Here is a 26,105-nt window from a genome sequence, read left to right on the forward strand (position 1 = left end):
GGTGATGAGTGATTCAAGGATAGCAGTATATGGAGACTCCATAATTAGAGGACTAATTACTGAGAGAGTCCATAAGGTCTGCTATCCAGTTGGGAGAATGAGTAGGATAATTAAGGTATTGGACATGAAGAAGAAACGAGCAAGAGTGTTAGTCGATTGTGGGGAAGAATGATCTAAGTGGACATAGGAAGAATGTGAGGACAAATATCAGGAGACTATTGAGAAGTGTGAAAGATAACAGTATAGTGGGAAAGGTTGTCAGTGTGTTGCCAAGGTATGACGATGATGAGCTGCGACGGAGTGCCAAAATCATATGGTATGCTAGTGGAGCTGTGTGAGGAGAAGGGAGTGCAATTTGTGGATGTATGGCTTGTGTTTGAGTGAAGAATGAAATTATATAGGCATGATGGGTTGCATTTGAATGGCTTTGGAATGGGTGTGCTGCAGAAAGTGTTGCTGGATGAAAATGCAGTCTGTGGAAGTACAGTGTGATGTGTGCAAGAGATCAGAAGAAAGAGATGAAGGGAAAAATCAGAAGAGTGGTACTGAAGATACAGAAGTGCCTGGCAGTAGAAACAGTAGTAGTAGTGAGAGAAGGAGAGAGAACGGGAATACAAGAGGAACAGGGAAGGGAGGGGCCTCGGATGGACAGGGAGACATGGCATAGGGAGAGAGGATGTTGAAAGTGGCAGCAAATGTGTGTATGAAGTTCTCGGAGTATATTGCGATGTGGGTGGGGAATTTGAGACTGAGCAGATATATATGTGGTAAGTGGATAGGGCTGGTTATAGACCTAAAAATGAACTGTTGTGTTCGTTTACAAATCCCTGACTTATCAGAAATAAGAGGGATGAAATAGTTTCAGTGATTGTGTTTGTTTATCCCAAAATCATTGGAATAAGTGAAATATGGTTGAATGAAGATGACATTGTAATGAGAATAGAAATGGAAGTATACAATATTTTTTGTGAAGATAGAAAGGGCAAGAGGGAAGGGAGTGCTGCTGATGATAGCAAGGTAATTAAGTCCACACAAGGTAGACATGAAAGAGTTAAATAGTGGCAATGGTTATGGAGCGGCCTGGTGTAACGTGGAGGTTGGGAGGGAAAACACATTTAGTTGGATGTTGCTCTAGGACTGGGAATGTGGATGGTGGGTGATGAAGAAATGCATAAACAACTTGGATTAGTGAGCAAAAAAAAGAGTAATTATTATAGGTGATTTTAATTATGGTGGTACAGATTGGAATGAAGAGTTAGCCTTTGGGAATAAGGAAAATGAATTTTTCAAGTGCTTGAAAATTAACTATTTCAGGCAGCATGTAAAGGAGAACACTCAGTTCTCCTTTACATGCTGTGAAGTTTGAGAGTTTTAGATCTGATCATTTTATCAGAGGATGTAATTGTGAGATTTTCCACAGTTGGTGAAAGTGATCATGAAGTATCATCTATATATATATATATATATATATATATATATATATATATATATATATATATATATAAGGCTGGTGAGTACAACAAGCTTTGGAGAGAGCTTGGAGCTATAACATGTGGAACGAGAAGTTGAACGGTAAGGAAATAAATGCTGCATGGCAATTGACAAAGAAATATATAGCATCAATGTGTGAATGTATTCTGAAGGCTGAAATGCTGATTAAGGTAGGTGTAAAATGGATGAATGTGGAGCTTAAGCATGAAATCTAGAAAAAAGAAAGTACTTTGGAAGAAGTACAACATGAATAATGGTAATAATCAGTCACATGAAGAGTATAAAGAATAAGCCAGGAGAGTGACTCATTTAGGAAAACAAGAGTAAAGTATGACATTGGAAAATTGGGCAGAAATTGGAAAATCAGGCAAAGAAAAACCCTAGAGAATGAGTTTTTTTTTAGATATGTGCAAAGTAGAAGGAAGAATGAGCATGGTACGATGAAGTTAATGGATGAAAGTGGTAGAATGGTGACTGGTACAGATGACATTGTTCACGTATTCAGTGATCAATTTATAAGGGTGTTTCATCCTGATCAGGGTGGAATCATAAGCAACATAAGTATAGAGGACATAATAGAACATGGCTTAATTGTGAGTGAGCAGGAGGTATTTGAGGAAATAAATAAACTTGATGTCAATAACGTGATAGGATTCAATAACTTATCACCACACATTAAGTGAATGTTCATGGGAAGTGGCAGTACAATTGGCATGCCTGTTTAATAAAAGTCTTACAACAGCACAGGATCCACGGGAGTGGAAGGAGGGTAAATTATTTTGACTGCATAAAGGTGGTGATAAGACTGTAGCTTCAAATTATAGGCTGGTCTGTATATCTGGAGTTGTGATGAAGTTACTGGAGAGATTAGTGAGAAGTAGGATACAGAAATGGGCTGATTACAGTAGCATTCTCTGTGGTTATCAGCATAGGTGTGTTAAGGGGAGATCATGCTTCACTAAATTACTTATGTACTGTAACAAACTGACAAATACCTTGGACAGGGGAGATGCATATACAGTGGTGTACTTAGATTTTGCAAAGGCTTTTGACAGATTGCCACATGACAAGCTGTTAAATAAATTGAAATAGATGGAATTGGATAACAGTCTTTTGAGTTGGATCAGTGACTGACTGTCAGAAAAGTATCTGAAAGTTGTATATGGGGGTATGATATCCCAAAAGAAAAAGGTCACTAGTGGTGTACTGCAGGGGTCAATTTTGGGGCCATTGTTTTTCAATTTGTATGTTAATGATATTGGGATGGATTTAACTAGTGATATGCAGCTGTTTGCAGATGATGCAAAACTGGGTAAAGCAATTCAGAGTCAAGCAGATGTTATGGCCTTATAAGAGGACTTGAATAGATTGCATGAATGGGCAGGTAAGTGGAACTATCAGTTCAATATTGCAACGCATACAGTTTTGAGATTTGGTAAGCAATGATGAGATGCAAAGAAAAAATAAATACACTTGGTGGGGAAACTTTAAAGGAAATAGAAGAGATGAGAGATCTAGGAGTGATGCTGAACAACGACCTGAAATTCAGGGATGGCCTTGCATAAATTGTGGACGTGTCACATCGGATAATGGCAATGATATGCAGAACCCTGACGTGCAGAAATAAAACAGTTACGATGTCATTGTATAAGGCCTTGATCAGGCCTCATATGGATTATTGTGCACAAATTTGGTCACCAGGTTTTCATGGTGATGAGGATATTTTGGAAAAGGGTCCAATGGAAGATTCACAAAGTTGGTCAGTGGTCTTTGGAATGTGGAGTACGAGGACAGATTGAGAGTATGCAAGTTGCAGAGCCTCGTGAATAGGAGGAAGAGCAGGGGGATATGATTGAGACATAAGCTAGTCAGGGATTGTTATTGGGTCAACATGGAAGAGATTTTTCGTAGAATGGGAGGGGGGGGTAGAACTAGGCCATCGCTGGAAACTGCATAAGGAGGATGTGAGCAGAGGAGTGTGGAGTAGGTTCTTTTGCATGGAGAGTGGTTAGTGAGTGAAATGCATTGCCTGAGTGTGTAGTGGATGAAGACACATTGAATCAGTTTATAGCACTGTTGGATGAGCATTGTGTGCAATAGCGTGTATCTCTCATGATGAGTCTGACTCCATGGAGGTCAAATAATAATAATAATGTTATAGCTCCAAGCTATCTCTTAAGCTTGTCATAATCACTAGCCTTATAATTCCATATATATCCTTTCCTCACAAAAATCTGTATATGAGTAGCCACAATACAGGTGATCACTTTCACCAACTGGAGGAAAGTGTTAAACCCCTCTCACAATTACATTCACTGATGAAATGATGAGATCCTGAACCCTCCTTTATATGCTGCCTGAGATAGTTCTCTCAAGAACTGAAGAAATTCATTTTCCTTATTCCCAAATGCTATCTCTTCATTCCAATGTATACCACCATAATTAAAATCATCCATAATAATTACCCTTTCTTCGTTCACTGATCCAAGATTGTTTATATTTCTTCATCACCACCCTCCACATTCCCAGGCCTATAGCAACATCCATCTTAATACATCTTCCTCTTGTTTGGAAGTGGAGGAAATAAGAGCTCTTGGAGTGATAGTGGTAAGGATCTGAAATTTAGAGGATATATTGTCAAAATTGTAAGGACAACACAACGAATTCTGGCAATGATTTCAAGGAAACTGACTTGTAGAAGTAATGAGATTCTCGTTACATTGTATAAGACTCTGATTAGGCCACATATGGACTATTGTGCACAGCTTTGGTCAACTGGTTTTCAAAAGGATAAAGAGATGTTCAAAACAGCCCATAAGCAATTGATCAAAATAGTTTCTGATTTCTGGAATGTTAAATATGAAGCAAGGTTGAGACGATGCAATTTGTAGAGTCTAGTGGATAGGAGAAAGAGGGTAATATGATAGAGACATACAAATTAGTGAGAGGGTTGTTAGTTATAGGATTAATGTTGAAGAGGTTTTTCATAAAGTGCTGAGAGATTGGGGAACAAGAAGAGGTCATCCCTGGAAACTCTATAAGGAGGGTGTGAGCAAGGGAGTGAGAAGCAAGTTTTTTTTGCATTGAGAGTTATGAATGATTGGAATGTGGTGTCTGCAGAGAATTTGAATGTGTTTAAGGTATGGTATAATGAGCTGTATGTATGACAAAAAGGACCAGATGAGTTTTTGACTCCATGGGGTCTTAGGATAATAATAACTTCTAATGCTTCACAATTATTTCTTATAGGAAAGTTGGCATTCAGATGCTGATGAAGATGAAGAATATCGTGTGCCTATAAGAGTAACTACTACTGAGTCTTTTAGTGTAAGTTATTTCTTCTTTTATCAACACTATTTAATTCAGAAATTCTAGAATGAGTGAGAGAGAGAGATTCATTGTATCTAATCATGTCTGTTATTAAATTAACGAATATCACAGTAAAAAATAAATCTAATTCTGTTGGATAATTATAAATTTCTGCAAATAATTATAACTATTGGGTACTTTATACATGAATAAATATTTCTTACTTATGGATAGGGTGTAATTGATGAGATATTGTTTAAATAATTGATATCTATTATACATTTTAGAGTGAAATAATTTTAACAGGAATAGCAACAAGAATATCCCCCAATTGTTTTGGACAGTATATAATTTAGCGAAATTTATGGTATCCTTATAGCATCATTTGTATATGACTAAAAAAAAATTAATTCAGAGTAGCTATCATTTTATACCTACGAATGCATACTGACATTTGGAACAAAATACTGCTATGATGTCGTGAATTATAAATATATCTGAGTGCATTAGGGGCCCTAAGGTTAAGAAATATATATATATGATTTTATACACATTAATGCAGTATTTTCCAAACTTTCAGTACCCATGTACCCTTTGAAAATTTTAGAAACACTGGTACATACCCCCCCTGTTCATGCAAAGGCAATTTGTCAGAAGTTATAATAATATTTCATTTTTTAATTATTAAATACATTTTTATATATGAATCCAATATGTATATGATAGAAATAAAAATTATGAAATTTAAATTTTCAAAATTGGACATCATCTAGTTGAATGACATGAATGAAATTTAGCAGTTCCAGCCTAGTGGTTTGAATTGAAACTTAATGCAAACACTTCCCAGACCACATGGTTGGAACAAAGTCATACCATAAACCAGAAACTGGGTTAAAAGCAACAGTTAGAATGCCACTTTTAATGTCAGAGTATGTTGTTGGGATCTTCTTCGAGGATCCCAGCAACATATTGACAGTATATTCTGAGATACTTTCATGTAAAGAATGACATTCAACACACTTAGAAATGTAAGTACAAAAAGGTTTATTAATAATGTATAATATACAAATATTTCAATCTGAAATTTACAGTTCATGTTCAACATTCACTGAGGATTTCATAAGTGAAGTAGTAGAGATGCTAAAGATTTTACACTGGTGTCCAAAACCTAAGGATGAATGCTATTTCTGAAGATTACAAGTGCAAATTCAGATGAATCAGCTTGTGGCAATTTGTAAAACTGACTATTTCGACTATAAAGCAGGTACATATTCAAATTTCCAAATCGCATGCAAAAGGGATCACATGGTAGCATTCAACAGGATAAAAGGCAAAAGTCTGTGCTGAGCAAATTGTGTGTGAAGGAAGCTCTTTTCATCAAAGAATAAAGTTGCAAACTTAGATGTCTCATAATGTCTCAAAGACATCATCTAGATGATTTCACACAGGGAAGAATTATTGGAAAGCTTGAAGATTGTAGAATTACTGACATTTCCAGAGAGTTTGGAATCTCACGTAGCATTGTATCTAGTCTCTGGACAGTGTTTCAAACTAATGGAATGTGTCCAGATGTTTGATAAGAGATTGCTCTCACTCTACCATGGAGCATGAAGACAGATATTTGGTTATAACATCAAAACATAATGAACACACACGCCATGGCACATCACCTTGCAAGTCGGCTCCATTTAATCACAGGTGCACAGATATCTCAACAAACTGTGGCAAGACATCTATGACCAGTAGGCATATATGCCAAAGGCCTGTGGTGTGCTGTTAGATATTGAATGGAGAACTTCTTGACAAGTTATTCATTCAGGATCTAACATGTACGCTTTACAAAATAACAAAGAAATTTGCATAATACCTGCTTACCAGCGGAAGGTGAGAAACACCTAAGTTGTTGTATGTGAAAGTGTATATCAGTAAATGTATTGGAATTATTTATTGTCACACGAAAAGCTAAAATCAATAATTGTGTCAGAATTAGCAATTCATGTAAAGGAATAATGGCTTAATTTATGTATTATTAAGCTATCAAAAAAATCTTAAGTCACCAGGTAAGAAATGACTAATAGGATCAACGGTCACATCTAAGCCGCAAGTGCCTGTCGTAATGCCGAAGGCTGCAGCTTACGGGGAAGGCTGACGTAAGCACCTTTCCTCAAAAACAACACCTAATGGCAAGGAGGGAAAGCAAGGGATCAACCTAAGGGCAATGTAAGTTATGGATCATGCAAAAAAAAAAAAAAAACAATACAGAAAAAGAGGGTGCTGAGAAAGAATATTTAAAGCAATACGTGCCAAGCTCTAGGCTTTTTTCTGTTTCTTCTGGGATTTTGGAGATTGAGGACTCTTGACGAGTGATTGGAGATAGGACAAGCCAGGGTACTATGTCGACAGACAGCCGGCCATATTCATGACTTGCACTGAGAGGTATTCTGTGGAGACCTATACGAGAATCAACAGCTCATGCAGAATGGTGCCAAACACTGAATGACCACCCAAGCAAGCAGAGAAGGCTCGTAGTTCCAGCGATTTCCAGATTTGTGTCCAGTAGCAAAGAACAGAACAACTCAGTCACGAGACCTGACCCAGAACCAGCCAAGACGAAGGATGAACCGAGCAACACGTGGCAGCTAATAGACCTTCGGAGGGGCTTGGTAAAGTAAAGATTCTTTTGTTTTATATCTTGAGATTGTTTGAAGGTAGAATTTGTGTCTTGATAAAGCAAGACTGAGGACATTTTAGAGAACTTTGACAGGATAGAGTAATTAATACAGCCAATTCTATTAGACAAAGAATGGTATAGGATAAATCTCTAACTTGTATATGATTGAAGTAGTGAAACCCTCTGTTAATTGAGTAAATTTAATTGAGAGAAATGAGTTGTGAAATATCTATTTAAAATAAATTTGAATGAAGGAACTCGACTTGAGTGTGACATTGTTTAATTATCCATTTGTATTACATGATTTTGCATGTCAGTTTATGTAAGAAGGTTAGATTAGTATTGAACAGTTTGTATAGCTTAGCATAAGACATTCACTTAGCTAGCAATTCAGAGTTTTGATAACACTTAACACAAGAATTAATACCTGTCTTTTAGCATTAATAAACATGTTCTGTTACTTGAACCTGAGTCTTGCCTGAATTCGAGGTATCAAACTACTACTTGTGAAAATAGAACCAAATAGCAGGAAGGAGTTTAGATAATTATACAGTTGAGATTAGATCTTAGGACACGACTGCAAGGTATCGAGATCTATATACTTGCATGTGAATTCTAGATTAACGTACATGCCTAAAACCTAGGAATATTTCCCTGAGCCTGAATTATATTCTTGTTATAGGAAGCTGGTGCAGTTAAAATATAAATTTTCCAGTTTCTGAAGAGGAAATATCCCTAGGAGCCAAACCGGGTTATATATTAAGGTAGAAGGATATAGAGAAGACTGGATCAATTTGAATCATACTTAAATATGTACTCTAATAAGGAAACAGAAATACAGAGATGTAACAGTGCATTCTTTTATTCAAAGCTCATCATAGAGCATGTTTTCAGTGGTGTTGTATCCATAAAAGCTGGAAGATACCAATGGGTTAATGTACTCTTTATAGAGAGTACATTAACCCATTGGTATCTTGTGTCCAAAACTAGATCCTAACAAGTTTAGAATATTGCAAACCTATCTTCATAGGACATTATGTATAATAGAATTCAGCATTCATCTCAAGAAACTGGCATTATCAAAACTATTCAATAGAACACACATTATCTATTCCATTTCTGATAACCTAAAACTGGAACTGATGCCATCAAAATAATTATACAGCAAAATGGTTTCACTCCAAATAGGATCCAACTTACCAACAACACATACATACACAAGCCTATTTCTAGGAAAAGTGAAATTAGAGTTCCAATTTCTTACATTATTACTGGCATCTCAGAACCTCTTATGTAACCCTCTTTCCAGTCAATCAACTATGAAACCAAGGACAGATCTCACATGACTTTGTCAAGCTCCTTAGGATTGCCATCTCTTAACACTTTGGATAAGCAGGATGTTCTGTTGAGAAGAGACTTCAAAAACTTCATTCTTACAGTACTCTCATAGTAAGAAATGCCACAAGTCTAGTCCTACTTAGAACAGAGTAGACACAGTCAATGACAAAGTTTTTTGACCGTCTGCTAATCATCTGGTCAATGATACTGTTTTAAACTTGAGCACTTATTCAAAGTACTGAAATTCTTAATAGAACTTATGTTGCTTGAACTGGAATCTAGAATGGCCATTTCTTTACTGAAAATATGAGCAAGTCATAATAACTGAATAACTATTAATAATAGTTTTCTTCCCAACTACATATCAATTGGAACGTACACTAGTGTCCAAAACTACATTTTTATTTATTGCCAGCATACGAATAAAGGACATTACACAAAAAATCTGCTATAAATTTCAGACAATTAAATTGCAATATGTTTTTGGCAAAAGTTATAAATTTCCTAAGGACATAGTTAAGAAATTAACATATAGTACTTACAGAAAACTGTGTGGAGAGATATCAGTATGGAATATGTCCATCATGAACTACAATGCAGCTTTCACAACATTGTACCATGCTTAACACCAAGTGATACAGGAGTTCTTGAAACAAATTGGTCCACTCCTCTTTCAGAGAAAATATAAGGCCTTGTTTGTTTTCAGCAGAGGAAATCTGAGCAGCAATGCATCCCGAACGTTTTATGGGGTTGAGATCTTGGGAGAATGCTGGCCACTTGATTCAATTAATATCCTCAGTCTCCAGAAGTATCTGTACTACTCATGTACAATGCAGTGTGGCACTGTCATCCATAAAAATGAATTCTTTGCCTATAGCACCACCGAACAATCAAGCATGACATTGAAGAATTTTCTTGCAGTATCGTTTACCATTCATAGTCCCTTTTTCCAGCACTTGTAGCTTGGTGCATCCATTAAGCATACTGTCTTCCCATACCATAACCCAGCACTGCTGGATCTATCTCTTTTGAGAACATTCTCACGATGGTAAGCAGTACCACTTTCACACCAGATCAAATCTGAGAACAGTAGTCTAAGTGTGGTCTGAACAGGGTCTTATACAATAGAATCATAACTCTTTTACTCTGTGCAGGTCAACATCTTTCTCAGTATTGCAGCAATGCTCTGAGTTACCCTCACCACCTTTGCAATATGCTCCCTGAATTTCAGTTTTCTATCAATCATCACCCCCAGATCTCTTGTCTCCCCTACTTCCTCCAATATAACTCGTCCCATAGAGTATGCAGCATCCCATTGATGTTTCCCAAACCTCAAGACCTTACATTCTGCTGCAATAAACTGACACCGCCATTCATTTGCCCATCTGTCTACTTTATTCAAATCCTCTTGCAGGGCTGCCACATCTGCACTATTACTGATAACCCTTCCCAGCTTCACATCATCTGCAAACAACTGAATGTCCCCTTGCAATCCATTGACAATATCATTGATATAAAGGTTGAACAATACAGGTCCCAGTACTGAGCCCTGTGGAATCCCTACTTGTAACCTTCTGCTTCCTTGATATTGCCCCACCATACACAACTCTCTGATACCTATCAGTCAGCCAATCCTGAATCCATTTGACTAACCTGACATTTAAACCGATATGCTGCAACTTAAATATCAGCTTATCATATGGCACCCTGTCAAACATTTTTGCAAAATCCAAAAAATGGCAGTATATGCCTTTCCCTCATCAACTGTTCTTATCACTTTATTATAAAAGGCAACCATATTACTAAAGCAAGAGTGCCCATTAACAAATCCATGTTTGATTCTCACAGATAACATTACCTTCATCTGCCCAACGCTGTATATAGTCCCTCACTAATTTCTCCAAGACCTTAACTACTGATGACACACAAACAGGCCTATAATTAGACACTTCCAGTCTGCTACCACCCTTATGCAATAGCACTATCTTATCTTCTTCCATTCCCTGGGTTTTTTAAAAAGAAGTCCTTTTCCTCAGCTGAACTTTTATTGAAAATCCAGGTCAACGGAGCTGTCAGTTCTTTAGCACATTCTCTCAAAACCAGTGGTGAAATACCATCCAGTTCAACAGCTTTACTGGTTTCCAGAGTACTCAATATTTGGAACACACTATCCTTTTGCACCTCTAAATCCTGAACCTGCCCTATCCCTCTAGTATGAAAACCTCCTCCAGGATGAAATACTTCAATAAAGTGCTCATTGAACAACTCCACTATGTCCTCTGTATCAGTCACTCTATTCCCATTTTTATCCTGCAATGTCATTCTTCCACAATTGTTTCTCCTCCTACTGACCACATAGCTAAAAAATTCCCTAGGATTTTCTTTGGATCTTAGTGCCAATTTCTTCTCATATTCCAGTTTTGCCTTCCTCACTATTCTGGTCACTCTCCTCACCTGTGTCTTATATTCTTTGTGTATCTATCCTCCACTCTTCTCCTTATATCTCTTCCATAATCCCTTTTTCAACTACTGCAGTTCCTGTTTGATATCGTTTGTCATCCACTTTAGACCAAATTGTGTCCGCTTCTTACGTATACGGTATACATAAGAAGCGGACACCACGGGAATACAGTATACGGAAATAGTATACTGTATTCCCGTGGAATACAGTATACTATTGCTGTTAACAAATAACCTTTCACAATTTCCCAAGCACTAATGTTATCGTGGCCTTCCAATTCTGCCCCTAGTTGATACCTAAGACTATTATAATCACCTGCCTTATAATTCCACATACGTTCCCTTTTCTTTGATACACCTGCATGTCTGTTCCTCTTCCAAGTCAAAACCACATGGTTACTTTCTCCAACTGGTGGGAGAGATGTCATCTCACTTATTATCAGCTCTTCTGATGTTATGATCAAATCCAAAACTCTTGAACCTTTTGTTCCCTCTATTACATGCTGCCAAAGACATTTGTCCCTCAAAAATTCCAGAAATTCTATCCCCTTCTTACTACTTGCATTTTCCTCTTCCCAGCTTATACAGCTGTAGTTAAAATCTCCCATAACATCATTATCCTAGCACTTGCCAAGCTCAAAAGAATCAGATAAAAGATTATATACAAGGACTTACAAAATCAAGGCCCACACTGTTTGTAAAGATTAAAAAAAAAAAAAAAAAAAAGTTAATTTCCTCTAAATGGACCAATACTGCTTTAACAAAATTTAAAGATTGGAATATTAAAGATTAAACTAGTGGAGAAATAAGTTATAAGATTACAAAATACCTTAAAAACAAAGTTTTCGACCTACAAGATTAAATGGACCGTTTTTATTTAAGCTATATTACAGAATGAATGAGAATGCATCCTTTGAAGAAAAAGAAAAGAAAAGCTTTATAGTCGACTTGATAAGACCTCATGATGATACCTGGTAAGGGGTAGCATACTTCTTGTGGGTGATTCAATGCTAAAGTTGGTACAAATAATGAGAGGCTAGAGAATGTAATGGCTAAGCATGGTTTGAGAGAGAGAAAAATGTAAATGGTGAATTATTGGTGCAGCTGTATAGCAAATACAATTTAATAATAGATAGCACAGTCTTCTAGTATAAGAAAATATATCAAGTAACTTGGGTGTCACCAGATGGCAAAACACAGAATCAAATCGATCATATAGCCATCAGCCAAAAGTGCAGGAAAATATCAGATGTCCAAAACAAAAGAAGTGCTGATACTGGTTCAGATCATCACCTGATAATTGGATCTATGCAGTTATATATATATATAATATATTTATTTAAAATAATCCCCAGGAAAAAAAAAAAAAAAAAAAAAACAGTTAAAAGATAGAAATTTGATATTGCTAATTACAAAATGCTGAAGTTTGTAAGGAGTTTAAAATAAAGTTAAGGAGAGATATAGATAGTAATTTTAATGGAGAAGAGAATAGGAAGAGAAATGGAAAAAAAAGTAAAAGTCCTTAATGGTACAGCTGCATGTGTTTTAGTATATGCTAAAAGAAAAACACCTCCATAATGCAACTGGAAGAACAACCTAACATTGCACCCATTGATTGGAAAAGAACCTGACTTTGATTCTCGTTGTGATAAGAGCAATCTTTATATGGGAATTTTCAATTGAAGACAAGTTTGCCATTCTCCCACAGAGGTAGCATGGTTTTTTTCTCCTGGAAATTTGGGTTTTTTATCCATTGTATAGACACATCAGAAATGAGAACGCATACAAGTTACAGACAAAAAATACTTGTGATGGTATTGATTGTGGTAGTAGTAGTGTCATTGTGTATATTCAGAGAATTAAGTAGTAGGAAAGACTGCGACATGTGTAGCAGAGTACCCTCCTGCAACAATGAGTCATTGGACTCCTTGGAGGTATCACATAATAATAATGATAAAAGAAAGAAGAATGGTTATCATTGGAAACTTGGAAACTAGTGGATGAAAGGAAAAAAATAAAGTTAAGTTATGTGCAACAAATACTTTCCAAAAATAAAGTGAAAAATATATTTTAAAGAAAAAAAGTTACAAGAAGTGCTAAAAAAGATAAAAGCAACAATAGTTCGAGGAACTAGCACTGACAGCATAAAAAACTGCAGACAGGTATAATAGTAGAGATGCTAAAAGTTTTTTTCACTTGGTTAAATTATAAATTAAAGATTCCAAGAAATTATATTTTTGATTTAATCTTTGATCCAAGTATAAGCAAACAATGCACATGAAATATCTTCACAACTGGGCTACTTGTATATAAATACCAGTAACTTTACAATAATTGCCTTAGTATCCCATAATGCAAAGCACACATCCATTTGGTTGTATAATATTTTGGGAAGGCCCACTATCCAGGTTGGTTTCAACCTTTATTAAATTCTCATCAGTGGGAGCCAGACCCAGGAGTGATACCAAGGTTGAATCACACTTATTATAAATAAATGACACCCTGAGGGAATATATATCGGGAATAAGATGATGAGGTGTAAGATGAAAGAAGATGCCTCTTCTTCTTCTTATTATTATTATTCAGGAACTCCATGGAGTTGCAAGACTCATGGTGGGAGGCCCATTCTACACAACACAGTCTATCATACCACTACTTAAACTCATTCATTGTTCAGGCTTTCACCGTGCTATCAGGCAAAGCATTTCATAGTTCGACTACCCTCCACAAAAAGAAACCACTTCTCACTCTCTTGTTCATGACTTCCTTTACAAGAGGATGGCCTCTTGTTCTTGCTCCCACCCCTAGTTGTATTATGCAAAACTACCCAGTGTCAATTCTGTAACTAATTCTCAACAGTTTAAATGTCTCAATCATATCACCTTTCGTATTTACCAAACTTTGCAGTTGACATTCTCTCATTCTGTTCTCATAACTAAAATTGTACAATCCTGATATCATTTGTGTTATCTGCCTCTATACTCTTGGCAAGGTTAATTTAACCCATTCAAATCCTGGGGTAATAAAGCCCTAATCAGACCAGGTGTGGTCTGATTAGGGCTTTATAAAATGGAATGAATTCTTCTCTCTCTCTGTTGGTCAGCATCCTCAGTATTCACCTTCAACACTTCTGCAATATGTCCCCTGAACTTCAATTTTCTATCAATTATCATCCCAAGGTTCCTTTCCTCCCCCACTTCTCTAACAGAGTATGCAGTCTCCCATTGATGTATCCCAAACTTCAAGACTTTACATTTAGTTGAATTAAACTGTTACCCCAATTCATTTGCTGATCTGTCTGGCTTATACAAATCCTCATGAAGGGCTACCACATTGGCACTATTACTAATAACCCTTCCCAATTTCACACCATCTGCAAACAACTCAATATCCCATTGAAATCCAGTGATAATGTCATTGATATAAAAGTTAAATAACACAGGTCCCTGTGAGACCCCCATTTGTAACCCTCAGCTTCCTTGATACTATTCCCTCATATACAATTCTTTGATATCTATCAGACAGCCAATCCACAATCCATTTTTCCTGACCTGACATCTAAACCTAAGTGCTGTAACTTAAATATCAGCTTATCAAGCAGCACTCTATCAAATGCCTTCGTAAAAAAAATAATAATAAATAAATAAAAATGATACTACAGGCCTTTACCCTCATTAACTACTCTTGCTACTTGATTATAAAAGGCAATCAGATTATTAAAACACAAGGCCCCTTAATAAAGCCATGCTGACTCACAGATAACATTATCCTCATCTGCCCAGTACTACTGATGAAATACAAACTGTGTATAGTCTATGTTGGTCTATACTGACACTTCCATTCTACTACAACTCTTATGCAGTGGATTATCTTACCTTCCTTCCATTCTTTGGCCACCTTTCCTGTAGCTACACTTTCAGTGAAAAGTCAAGTCATTGGAGCTATCAGTTCTTTTGCTCTTTTCCTCAAAAGCCATGGCAAATATCATCTAGTCCCATTGCTTTATTGACATCCAGAGCACTCAATAAAACACATGCTTCTTTTGCACTTCTACACATCGATACCCCTCCCCATCTCTTTAATATTAAAACTCACTTCTCCAACACAAAATAACTTGATAAAGTGATCATTAAACATTCTTCAGTATGTCCACTGCATTGGTCATTCTACTCCCATCTTTGTCTAACAACATCATTCTTCCACAATCATTCCTCTTCTCATATTCAAGTTTTGTCTTGCTTACCATAGTAGTCGCTTTCCCTGCCTGTGTCATCTGCTCTCTACCTCTCTCCTTACATCACTTCTGTAACTTCTTTTTCACTTACAGTGCCCATTTGATATTGTTTGTCATCCACTTTACACCAAATTGTGTTCTCTTTTTGACTTGAGGTATACAACTTGCCATTGCTACTAATAAACATTTCTTCACTCATTCCCATGCACAGCTGATTTCTAAGATTATTGTAATCACTTGCCTTATAATTCCACATAAATTACTTTCTCTTTGAATACTCCTGCATATCTATTTATTCTCCAATTCAAACTTACATGGTCACTCTCTCTCTCTCCAACCAGAGGGCAGGGATGCTATCTCAGTTACAATCAGAACCTCTTATGCTATGACCAAATCCAGACTCTTGAACCTCGTGCTCCTACTATATGTTGCCTAAGAGATTTGTTCGTTGAAAGTTTATTTTTCACTTGGTTAGAATATAATAAATTTAGTTTAATCCTTTATTCAAGTGTGAGCAAACAAAGTTTGCACCTGAAAGTATCTTCAGGACTGGGGTAAGGTGGTACAACACCAGGGCGACTCCTTGCAAAGGTGAAGCAAGCTACCAACACTCCTATCTCAGTATCTCCCATAATGCAAAACACATCTCCTTGCAGATATGTCTAATGTTATGCATTAAGGGAAGGGCCACTACCCAGACTAGTTTCAACCTTTATTGATGTCTCTTCAGTGGGAGCCAGGCCCAAGTGGAGATACCAGTCAGAAACATTAGCAAGTCATCTCTACCTATAGGAGTTGCCAATTGGTGTGCCACCTTTTTTAATAAATTACTCTGGATTTAGAGGAAGATGTTGAAAGTTTATTTTTCACTTGGTTAGAATATAATAAATTTAGTTTAATTCTTTATCCAAGTGTGAGCAAACAAAGTTTGTGCCTGAAAGGTGTTGTATTACCTTACCCAAGTCCTGAAGATACTTTTAGGCACAAACTTTGTTTGCTCACACTTGGATAAAGGATTAAACTAAATTTATTATATTCTAACCAAGTGAAAAATAAATTAGGACTGGGGTAAGGTGGCAGAGAGACCTCAATAAAGGTCAAAACTAGTCTGGGTAGTGGCCCTTCCCTTAATGCATAACATTAGACATATCTGCAAGGAGATGTGTTTTGCATTATGGGAGATACTGAGATAGGAGTGTTGGTAGCTTGCTCCACCTTTGCAAGGAGTCGCCTGGTGTTGTACCACCTTACCCCAGTCCTGAAGATACTTTCAGGCGCAAACTTTGTTTGCTCACACTGGGATAAAGGATTAAACTAAATTTATTATAAAGAGATTTGTTCCTCAAGAATTTCCATTGACATCCAGAGAATGGAATTTCCAGAAATTCCATTCCTTTACTATGACATACAGTTTCATCTTCTCGATTTATACTGTTATAGTTGAAATCTTCTATTACGATCATTCTTTTTACAGCCGTAAATTAAACTGTCTAATCATCTTCTGCTCTTTGCCCTCTGTGCTCTCTGGCATATTCTGACTCATCATTGATATCCCATGATGAGTCTAATGTTTACATGGAAGGCTATTGGTAGCATATAAAAATAGAAATACTCAGCATATTGGAAATTCTTAATTTTTTTTTTTTTACTTCGAAGACCCACTTTATTTTTTCTCCTTTCCCCCCACAGGAAGACAATGTGCTCAATGAAACTGTAACACAAATGGGTTTCTTCAAATTCAAAGCTTGTCAGCCTTCTTTATCATCTTATGATTTATCTGCTTGTTTAGACAAATACACTCATGAATATTTTACAATGTAGCCACACTCTACTAAATATCCTATCCTGTCCACCTCCACCCCGTGCCATATGCTCTCAAAACCATGGGGGTGATGGACAAATTTAAATAAATTCTAAAATGTTTGTGGGAAATTCATGGCACTGTTCAAGAGGAAATTAGAGTTGATGAATATCGACAAGGCGTGTATGCATAATAGAACAGTTTTTCGGTCAAGAAAAATAAGTGGTATGCAACAGGATTCTCGTCTTGCGTAACTTATTTGTTAATGATAACAAGATCAATTTGATAGAAGATAGCAATTAACCATTAGTACAAGGTTTTCTACTTGGAGTGCAGAAGTGCAATACTGTTTTACTGTATTCTAGTATATTGACCCCCCCCCCTTCAGATCACATCCATAAATCAGTGCAGATTTGGCCATCCGTTTCCAAGTTTTGGCTAAGATAATGTTAGAAATTAGTATGAACAGATGGAATGTCTGGAGAGAGGAGAAAAGGCAATATGATGGAGACATTTAAATTGGTATGTGGATCTTATATTAATAAAGCATAGGAAAAAAATTATTTATGAAAGGTAGAAGAGAACAAGGAAATGAACAATGGAGCGAGGAGAAGAATTTTTACATGGAAATTAGTGGGTGAATTAAAAGACAGCAAGTGAGTATAAGATGTTGTATGATAGAGCATGTCAATACTTAAAAGATGGATATTCCATGATGAGTGTAATGTTTACATGGAAGTCTTTGGGTAGCTTATAAAAATAGAAATATTTAGCATATTGGAAATTCTTAATTTTTTTTTTTTTTTACTTGAAGACCTACTTACTTTATTTTTTCTCCTTTCCCCAACAGGAAGGCAATGTACTCAATGAAACTGTAACACAAATGGATTTCTTCAAATTCAAAGCTCGTCAGCCTTCTTTATCATCTTATGACTTATCTGCTTGTTTAGACAAATACACTCATGAATATTTTACAATGCAGCTGGATGGTAAGAATAAATTTAAATCTCAGCATTATTGTTATACAGTAATGACTCAGTTCATCATTTAAGCAGTTATAACTACAACATTGTTTTTGTAGTTATAACTGCTTAAATGATGAACTGCTCAAATTGTCTAAAATTGTTTTTATTCTTATAAGAAGTTTTAAATTAATCTATCTCCATTAACATCTCATGAAAATTGTGATAAAATGCAAACACAAAACATTAGCAGTTCATACTGTTCTTTTCTTGAAAAAACTGTATGCATAAGACTAGGGCTTTAATTTATAAGCCTATCAGTGTGTTTGGAGTTGTGATCAAGGTGCTGAAGAGATTGACAAGAGCTAGAATACAGAATTCAGTTGATAACAGTATGGATTTGTTAAATGGAGGTCATGTTTTACTTGTTTATTTACAAGGGTCATCTGGAAAGTTCTGATAAACACCTAGAACAAAAATTATATTAAAGCAACTGATATAACCACTATATCTTAAAACCATTTAGTCGTCATGTTTCATCAAATTGTAATAATTCGTTCTTTTTCTTTTAGGGTATATAAGAAGACACAAAATTAATTAATTTTTGTTCCAGGTGTTTATCAGAACTTTCCAGACACAGTTTTCCCAGAAAGGAAAGTCACTAGTGGTATACACTAGTAGTTTGTTTTGGGATCATTGCTATTTAATTTGTATATTAACGATATTGGGATGGGTTCAACTGGTGGTATAAAACTGTTTGCAGATTACACAAAACTGAGGAGAGTGATGAGGAATAACTCTCCTCAAGTCCTCCTGTAAAACCATATCAAGCAGATATGGCCTTTCAGGAGGACTTGAACAGATTGTATGAGTGAGTAACAGTGTAGAACTGTCAGTTCAATGTTGCAAAGTGTAACATTCTGAAATTTGATAGGCAACAATGGTATTCGAAGCATACAGTTTATGGGGAAATTTTGGATGAAGTTGAGGAGACAAGAGACCTTGGAGTGGTGGTGGTGGTGGTGGACAAGGATCTGAAGGTCAGAGGTCACATTGCACAAGTTATGAAGTTGTCATCACATCAAATTATGGCAATGATACAGATTACCTTAACATGCACAAATAAAGATATTTTGGTTCTGTTGTATAAAGTCTTCATCAGGCCTCACATAGATTATTGAGCACAGATTTGGTCCCCTGGTTTTCATGTGATGAGAATATGTTGGAGAGGGTTCAGAAAAGACTGTCTAAGGTGGTAACTGGTCTTCGGGATGTGGGGTATGAAGACAGATTAGGGAATGCAGTTTGCAAAGCTTTGTGAATAGAATAAGAGGGAATATGATTGAGACATTTAAGTTAGTAATGGGTTGTTGCTGAGTTGATGTGGAAAAATTTTTGTATAGAATGGGAGAAGGGGTAGAACATAGTGACATCAGCAGAAGTTGTATAAGGAGGGAGTAAGTAGATACATAAGGAGGAGGCTTTGCATGGAGAGTGGTTGGTGAGTAAAATGCATTACTTGACATTGTGGTCAATGCAGATACATTGAATGAGTTAAGCACAGTTTGATGGGCTTTGTGTGTAACAGTGTGTACCTCCCACAATGAATCTTTTGACTCCATGGAGATCTGGTGTTAATAATAATAACAAAGCTGTAGAAATGGTGCAAAGGAGTGCTACAAAGATGGTTATGGAATGTAGACTGCAAACACTGGTCTGCAGTCTAGGAAATCAGTAGATGAAATCGGGTACATCTATGGAACTTAAGTTTATGTGTAGTTAAGAGGTGAGAGCTAGATTTTCCTCTCGATGCTTGGGAAACACATGACAGGATGACCTCCCCTTGGAGTCTCCGATGATATTATTAGTAGTAGTAATAGTACTGCAAGAAAGTGCTGAAGTTAGGGATCTAAAAGTAATAGTTGGATACAAAGTTCAGGGGACTGCAAAGGTGGAAAAGATACTTTGATACTGTGAAAGACATGTTGAAATTGGGCCTTGATATGCTTTCATTTGGACTACTGTGCTCACATTTGGCTGGACAGTGATTATTATTTATATAAAAAAGGCCAAACTGACTTGAACAAAACATTATTTTTTATTCTTAGCATCAGACCTCGATAGAGGCAAAAAACTTTGTTTCCACTCTTACAAAGTTCATCAAATCAATTAAAATCATTCAACATTTCCACAATCACTGTACTCTCTTAGGCAATGCATTCTATGCACCAGCCACACTATATGCAAATAACCTGCTCCTCACCATGCTTATACGGTTTCAAAGGATAGCCTCTTGTTCTGCCTCTCTCCATCTATGAAGAATCTTTCATATTAAACCGATAAAAACCCTTACCAACTTAGTCTCAATCATATCCCTCTCCTTTAGTCAAAAGAAGCCAGATAAAGGTTCTTCACGTCTTGGATGGGAATTGAACCTAGGTCTTTCCGACCAAAGGGCTTTTGTCTATACCAAATGATCTATGGAGACTCTACATGAGTACTGATGAGAGCACAAGTACATATATAGAGGTTACATGCTTTCGTTTCACTATATTGTATGTACAAGTACAATGAAATTTTGATAAATTCTAATGTAATATTACTGTTTCCCAATTTCTGTTCTACTTATGTTGTTTTTTTACATTACATTTACACATATTTATATAAGTAAGATCCCGTTTAATGCCCTGATTCAATATAATGCGTTTTTTTTTTTCCAAACCCTAAAAAAGCGCTAAATATTCCACGATTCAATACAATGCAGTTCTACTCGAAGCCTTAAAAAAAGTGCTAAATGTACACTGATTCGATTTATTGCTGTATTTCCCTTGATTCGTATATAATACAATTATTCTCAAACCAATCAGCAAAGGGTGACGATTCGTCATAGCATGGTAATTCCCCTAAACCTCTGCTTGTCCTGTGCATTTGTTTTCCCTGTTCATTGGCAGTCAGCAAAAGGTGATGATTCGTCATAGCACTGCAATTCCCCTAAACCTCTGCTTGTCTTGTGTATTTGTTTTCCCCTGTTCATTGGCAGTGAAACAGTGTCCATGCTATCAATATGATTTGGAGTGCTGCGTAAAACATTATTTATGCACTGAAATCAACAAAAATTCTATTTGTTCATTAAAAATTAATCATTACTTTCATTTTTTAAATTATTCAAAATTAGTGGATGTAGAGATGATAAAAAAACAAAATTGATATGAACAAGCAGGTGCTGAGGTGATTAGAAAAAGGTGAATGTCACGTTGACATTGGAGCTGCTTTAAATTTGTCTACTTCTACTATATGAACAATTTCAAAAAACAAGGACAAAATTAAGTATTCAGCAATCACATCTTCTGCAACAAATTAATCTGATCCAGAAGCAATGTTTTAGAAGAAGAGAAACGTCTTTCTATTTGAATTGAATCATGAAACTGAATGCACCATGCCATTAAGTCAGGCAATAACCATGGCAAAGGCCAGAAATATTTTTAATCATATTCAAAAACAAAGGGAGGATACAAGCAAAAACTTTGCAGCTAGCAGAGGTTGGTTCAACAGATTTAAAAAAAGAAGCACCCTCTACAATATTCGAATCACTGGAGAAGTGACAAGTGCAGATACTGAAGCTCCTTCAGCCTTTCCATCAACTTTATGAGCCATAATTGAAAGAGGAAATTATCCTCCCGAACTAGTTTTCAATGTTGATGGAATGAGACTTTTCTGGAAGAGAATGCCAAAGCACACATTTATATCACATGAACAAAAGCGAGTGTTAAGATTCAGAGGCACAATTCAACAAGGAATTCATGCAGAACCTGAAAATAGTGATTCTGAAAACGAAGAACCCAAAGGACTTGCTACAGATTTCCTCAGTAAAAGTATGGTGACGATAACCAAAATCATTGATCAATTTGTAGCGAAGTACAAAACAAGACTAGGTGTTTTGGATGTGATCTCTTGCTACCGACAATTGCTTAATGAGAGAAAATGACAAATGACACTAGACGACATCATTACTAAAAAATCAAGAATTTCAGAAGAACCAGAACTTTCGACAGCAAAAAGATAAACTTTGTATTTCTGTGTATGTATGTATATGTGTTATGTATATTTTGCATGAAATGCATTGCCTGAGAAGATGGTGAATGTGCAGACTGTAGATAATTTTAAGGAGTGGTATGATAGACTTTGTGTTCACTAGTGTTGATCTCCCACAATAAGTCTTTAAAATGCTTAAACATAACATAAAAGTAGTCTTCATATCTCCCCAATGCAAAAATCAAGATTTTGGCCTTCACCTTAATCACCTCATCCATCCCTTAAAAAAAAAATGAAGAGAGGGTTTCATAACCTTGTTTGTAAACATATGCTAAGTAAGATAAACGAGTAAGAGAGAGATCCATGTTAGAACACATTCAAGAGATAGAAAAGAACAGAAAACATAAATCTGTCTTTGGATTATTATCCTATACTATGACAGATTTACGTTTTCTGTTCTTTTCCATCTCTTAAATGTGTATAGCAAAAATTAGAAATGCCATATAGAGCTGCTTTGGTAGAAGATTCATGGAAGCTTCAGAATTGCTATACATGCCAACCCACCATAATAAAAACCACGGTATCATCTGTCATCAAGTTTGGTCATCATTCATCAAAACTCTCACACATCTAGACTTTGGATATCATGCACATCATTTCCAGTAATTGTCAGTAATAATTCTTTCCAAGTATATATACACAAGCATATTTTATTGAAGAACACATTAATAAGTAGAGGTAAGGAAGTTGTTATTCTTCTTTATAAGGCCTTGATATGCCCACATCTGGATTACTATGCTCAAGTTTGATCCTCTGGGTTTCTTGGGGATGAGGAAGCAGTGGAGAGGATTTAGCGCTGAGTGACCAAGATGGCCTATGGAATGTTCCCTCTGGAGATAGATTGAGGGTGTGTGGATTTCAGAAGTTAGTTGATAGAAGAAAAAGAAGGGATATGATATAAAGTTTTAAGTTGCTTAAAGGGTTTTATAGGATTGATGCAGAGGAAATGTTTCAGTACTTAGCTAGTGGGACCAGAACAAGAGGTCATCCCTGGAAGTTGACTAAAGGTGTGATTAATAGGGGTGTGAGGACTAGATTTTTTGCTGGGAGAGTTGTGAATGAGTTGCCAGAGTCGGTTGTTAGTACTTTGTCTGTTAATGAGTTCTAGAAGAGGTATGATAGATTATTATTGGGTCTCCTGCAATGAGTCTTCGGACTCCATGGAGGTGCCCATATGACAATAATAACATGCCATCACACACATCCGTCGTTACACAACTACTGATTTCATTCCTGGTAGCTTGTATACGGCAAATATTTCTTATGAGAAAATGTGACTAACAAAGCTTTGCGAAAGAAGAAGAGATGATATGATTGACATAAGATGGTAAGGGGTTGTTGCCAGATTAATGTGGAGAAGATATTTCGTAGAGGGAGGTGAGGGTAGAACCAGAGGCATCGATTAAAGCTGTATAAGAAGGGTGTGATCAGGAAAGCGGTTGGTGAGTAGAATGCATTACCTGAAAATGTTGTGGGTGTGGAAACTGTGAATGGGTTCAAGGGCGTGGCTCGGTGATTTTTTGGCATGAAAGTATAGACCTTCCACAATGGGTTCTTTGGCTCCATGGAGGTCAGATATTAAAAATAATAAGTTATATTTAAACTCTTCAAAAGAAGGGTACAAAACAGTATATGAAATTGGGAATTAATATTATTATTACTCATCTCCTCTGCTTCCTTTAAAGTTTCCCCACCAAGTGTGCATTTTGCATCCCATCATTGCTTACCAAATCTCAAACCTTACACTTTGCAATATTGAACTGATAGTTCCACTTACCTGCCCATTCATGCAATCTATCAGTCTCTCATCTCTTCACACTGATGTTATGGCCTTACATCTGCTTGTAAGGCCATAACATCCACTTGACACTGCATTGCTCCCCCCAATTTTGCATCCTCTGTAAACAGCCGCATATCACTAGTTAAACCCATCCCAAGATCATTAATATAGAAATTGAACAACAATGGTCCCAAAACTGACCCCTGTGGTACACCACCAGTCACTGATCCAACTCAGTGACTGGTCTGTTATCGAATCCCACATTTGACATTTTGACAGGCTCCTACTGTTATGTGGGAGCTTGTCAAAAGCTTTCGCAAAATCTAAGTAGACCACTGTATATGCATCTTCCCCTGTCCAAGGTATTTGTCACCTTGTTATAGTACACAAGTTAGCAAAATGTAATCTCCCTTTATCAAACCCATGCTGATAACAACAGAAAATACTGCTATTATCAACTCATTTCTGTATACTACTTCTCACCAATCTCTCTAGTATCTTCACAACTCCATATATACAGATTTGCCTATAATTTGAAGCTGCAGCCTTATCACCACCTTTATGCAGTGGAACAGTTTTTACCTTCGTTCCACTCCCTTGGAACCTGTACTGTTGTAAGACTTTTCTTAAACAAGCATGCCAATGCTACTGCCAATTCCCTGGAACATTTCCTTAAGATGCATGGTGATATGTCATCAAATCCTATTGCCTTATTGACATCAAGGTTATTTATTTCATCAAATATCTCCTGCTCACTCACAATTAAGCCATCCTCTCCTATGTCCTCCACACTTAATTTCCTCATTATTCCACTCTGATCAGGATGACACACCCTTATAAATTTGATCACTGAAATATCTCAACAATGTCTTCTGTAGCAGTTACCATTCTACCATTTTCATCCATTAACATCATCTCACTATGATCATTCTTCTTTCTACTTGCCACATATCTAAAAAAAACTCTAGGTTTTTCTTTGTCTGATTTGTCAATTTCTGCTCATAGTCTACTTTTGTTTTCCTTACTGAGTCACTCTCCTGGCTTGTTACGTGTACTTTTCATGTGACTGATTATTACCATTATTCATCTTGTACTTCCTCCAAAGTACTTTCTTTTACCAGACTCCATGCTTAAGCTCCACATTTATCCATTTTACACCTACCTTATTCAGCCTTTTGGCCTTCAGAATACATTTGCACATTGATGCTGTTATGCATTTCTTTGTTAGTTCCCATGCAGCATTTATTTCCTTACATCTCAACTCCTTGTTCCATGTTATAGCTCTAAGCTCTCTCCTAATCCTGTCATAATCACCAGCCTTATAATTCCATATATATTCTTTCCTCACAGAAGTCCACATATGGCTAGCCACAACCCAGGTGATCACTTCATGATCACTCTCATCAACTGGAGGAAAGTGTGAAATCCAACTCGCAATAATTTTTTTTTTTATAAAAGTAAAGTCTTATAAACTCAAGGAGCTATGCAAGCTCATCCAAAGCAGGCTTTACAAACATTAGACAGCAGGTATGCCATGCATTTAGTCAACCAGGCCAGAAATATTAATTTATGAATTAAAATGATGTATTTATGTACAATTTGAATATCACAATTTTTTTTTCAAAAAAGACTCATATAATGAGTGAGAGTGTATGAATCTTTTCTTTTAGACTTACATGGTGATCAGAATACATTTTGGAAAATTATTGAGACAACTATCGTGTTTGAATAAAACTTTAGTTTAATATAAACCAAAATCAACACTTGACGTTTCGACCTTCATATCAAGTGTATGAAGAATGCGTATAAAGTTCTCATACCTTGTGATAGGAAAGGGGAAGGAAAAAATAAATCCTGAAAAAGTTGAAAGCATTTCTGATATACTACTGAAAACTAAATCTCAGCAAAGTTAACAAAGTTATTTGTCTAATTTGAACACCATACTTGACATTGTATCCACTTTTCAC

At 36.3% G+C, this 26,105-nt stretch overlaps 1 protein-coding gene across 1 annotated transcript in view; it reads left to right on the plus strand.

Annotated features, from left to right (window-relative positions):
* The window catches only part of LOC150098938 (uncharacterized), a 205,455-nt gene that overhangs the window by 137,353 nt on the left and 41,997 nt on the right, over window positions 1–26,105 (plus strand). The window contains exons 10-11 of the mRNA XM_090405465.1: window positions 4,741–4,818; window positions 18,155–18,293. Of these exons, the coding sequence (XP_090261591.1) occupies window positions 4,741–4,818; window positions 18,155–18,293 (217 nt within the window). The remainder of the gene's footprint in view (window positions 1–4,740; window positions 4,819–18,154; window positions 18,294–26,105) is intronic.

Source organism: Typopeltis vanoorti, chromosome 15 (assembly GCF_054136105.1).
Source record: "Typopeltis vanoorti isolate ZY-2024b chromosome 15, IOZ_Tvanoo_1.0, whole genome shotgun sequence".
Lineage (NCBI taxonomy): Eukaryota > Metazoa > Arthropoda > Arachnida > Uropygi > Thelyphonidae > Typopeltis > Typopeltis vanoorti.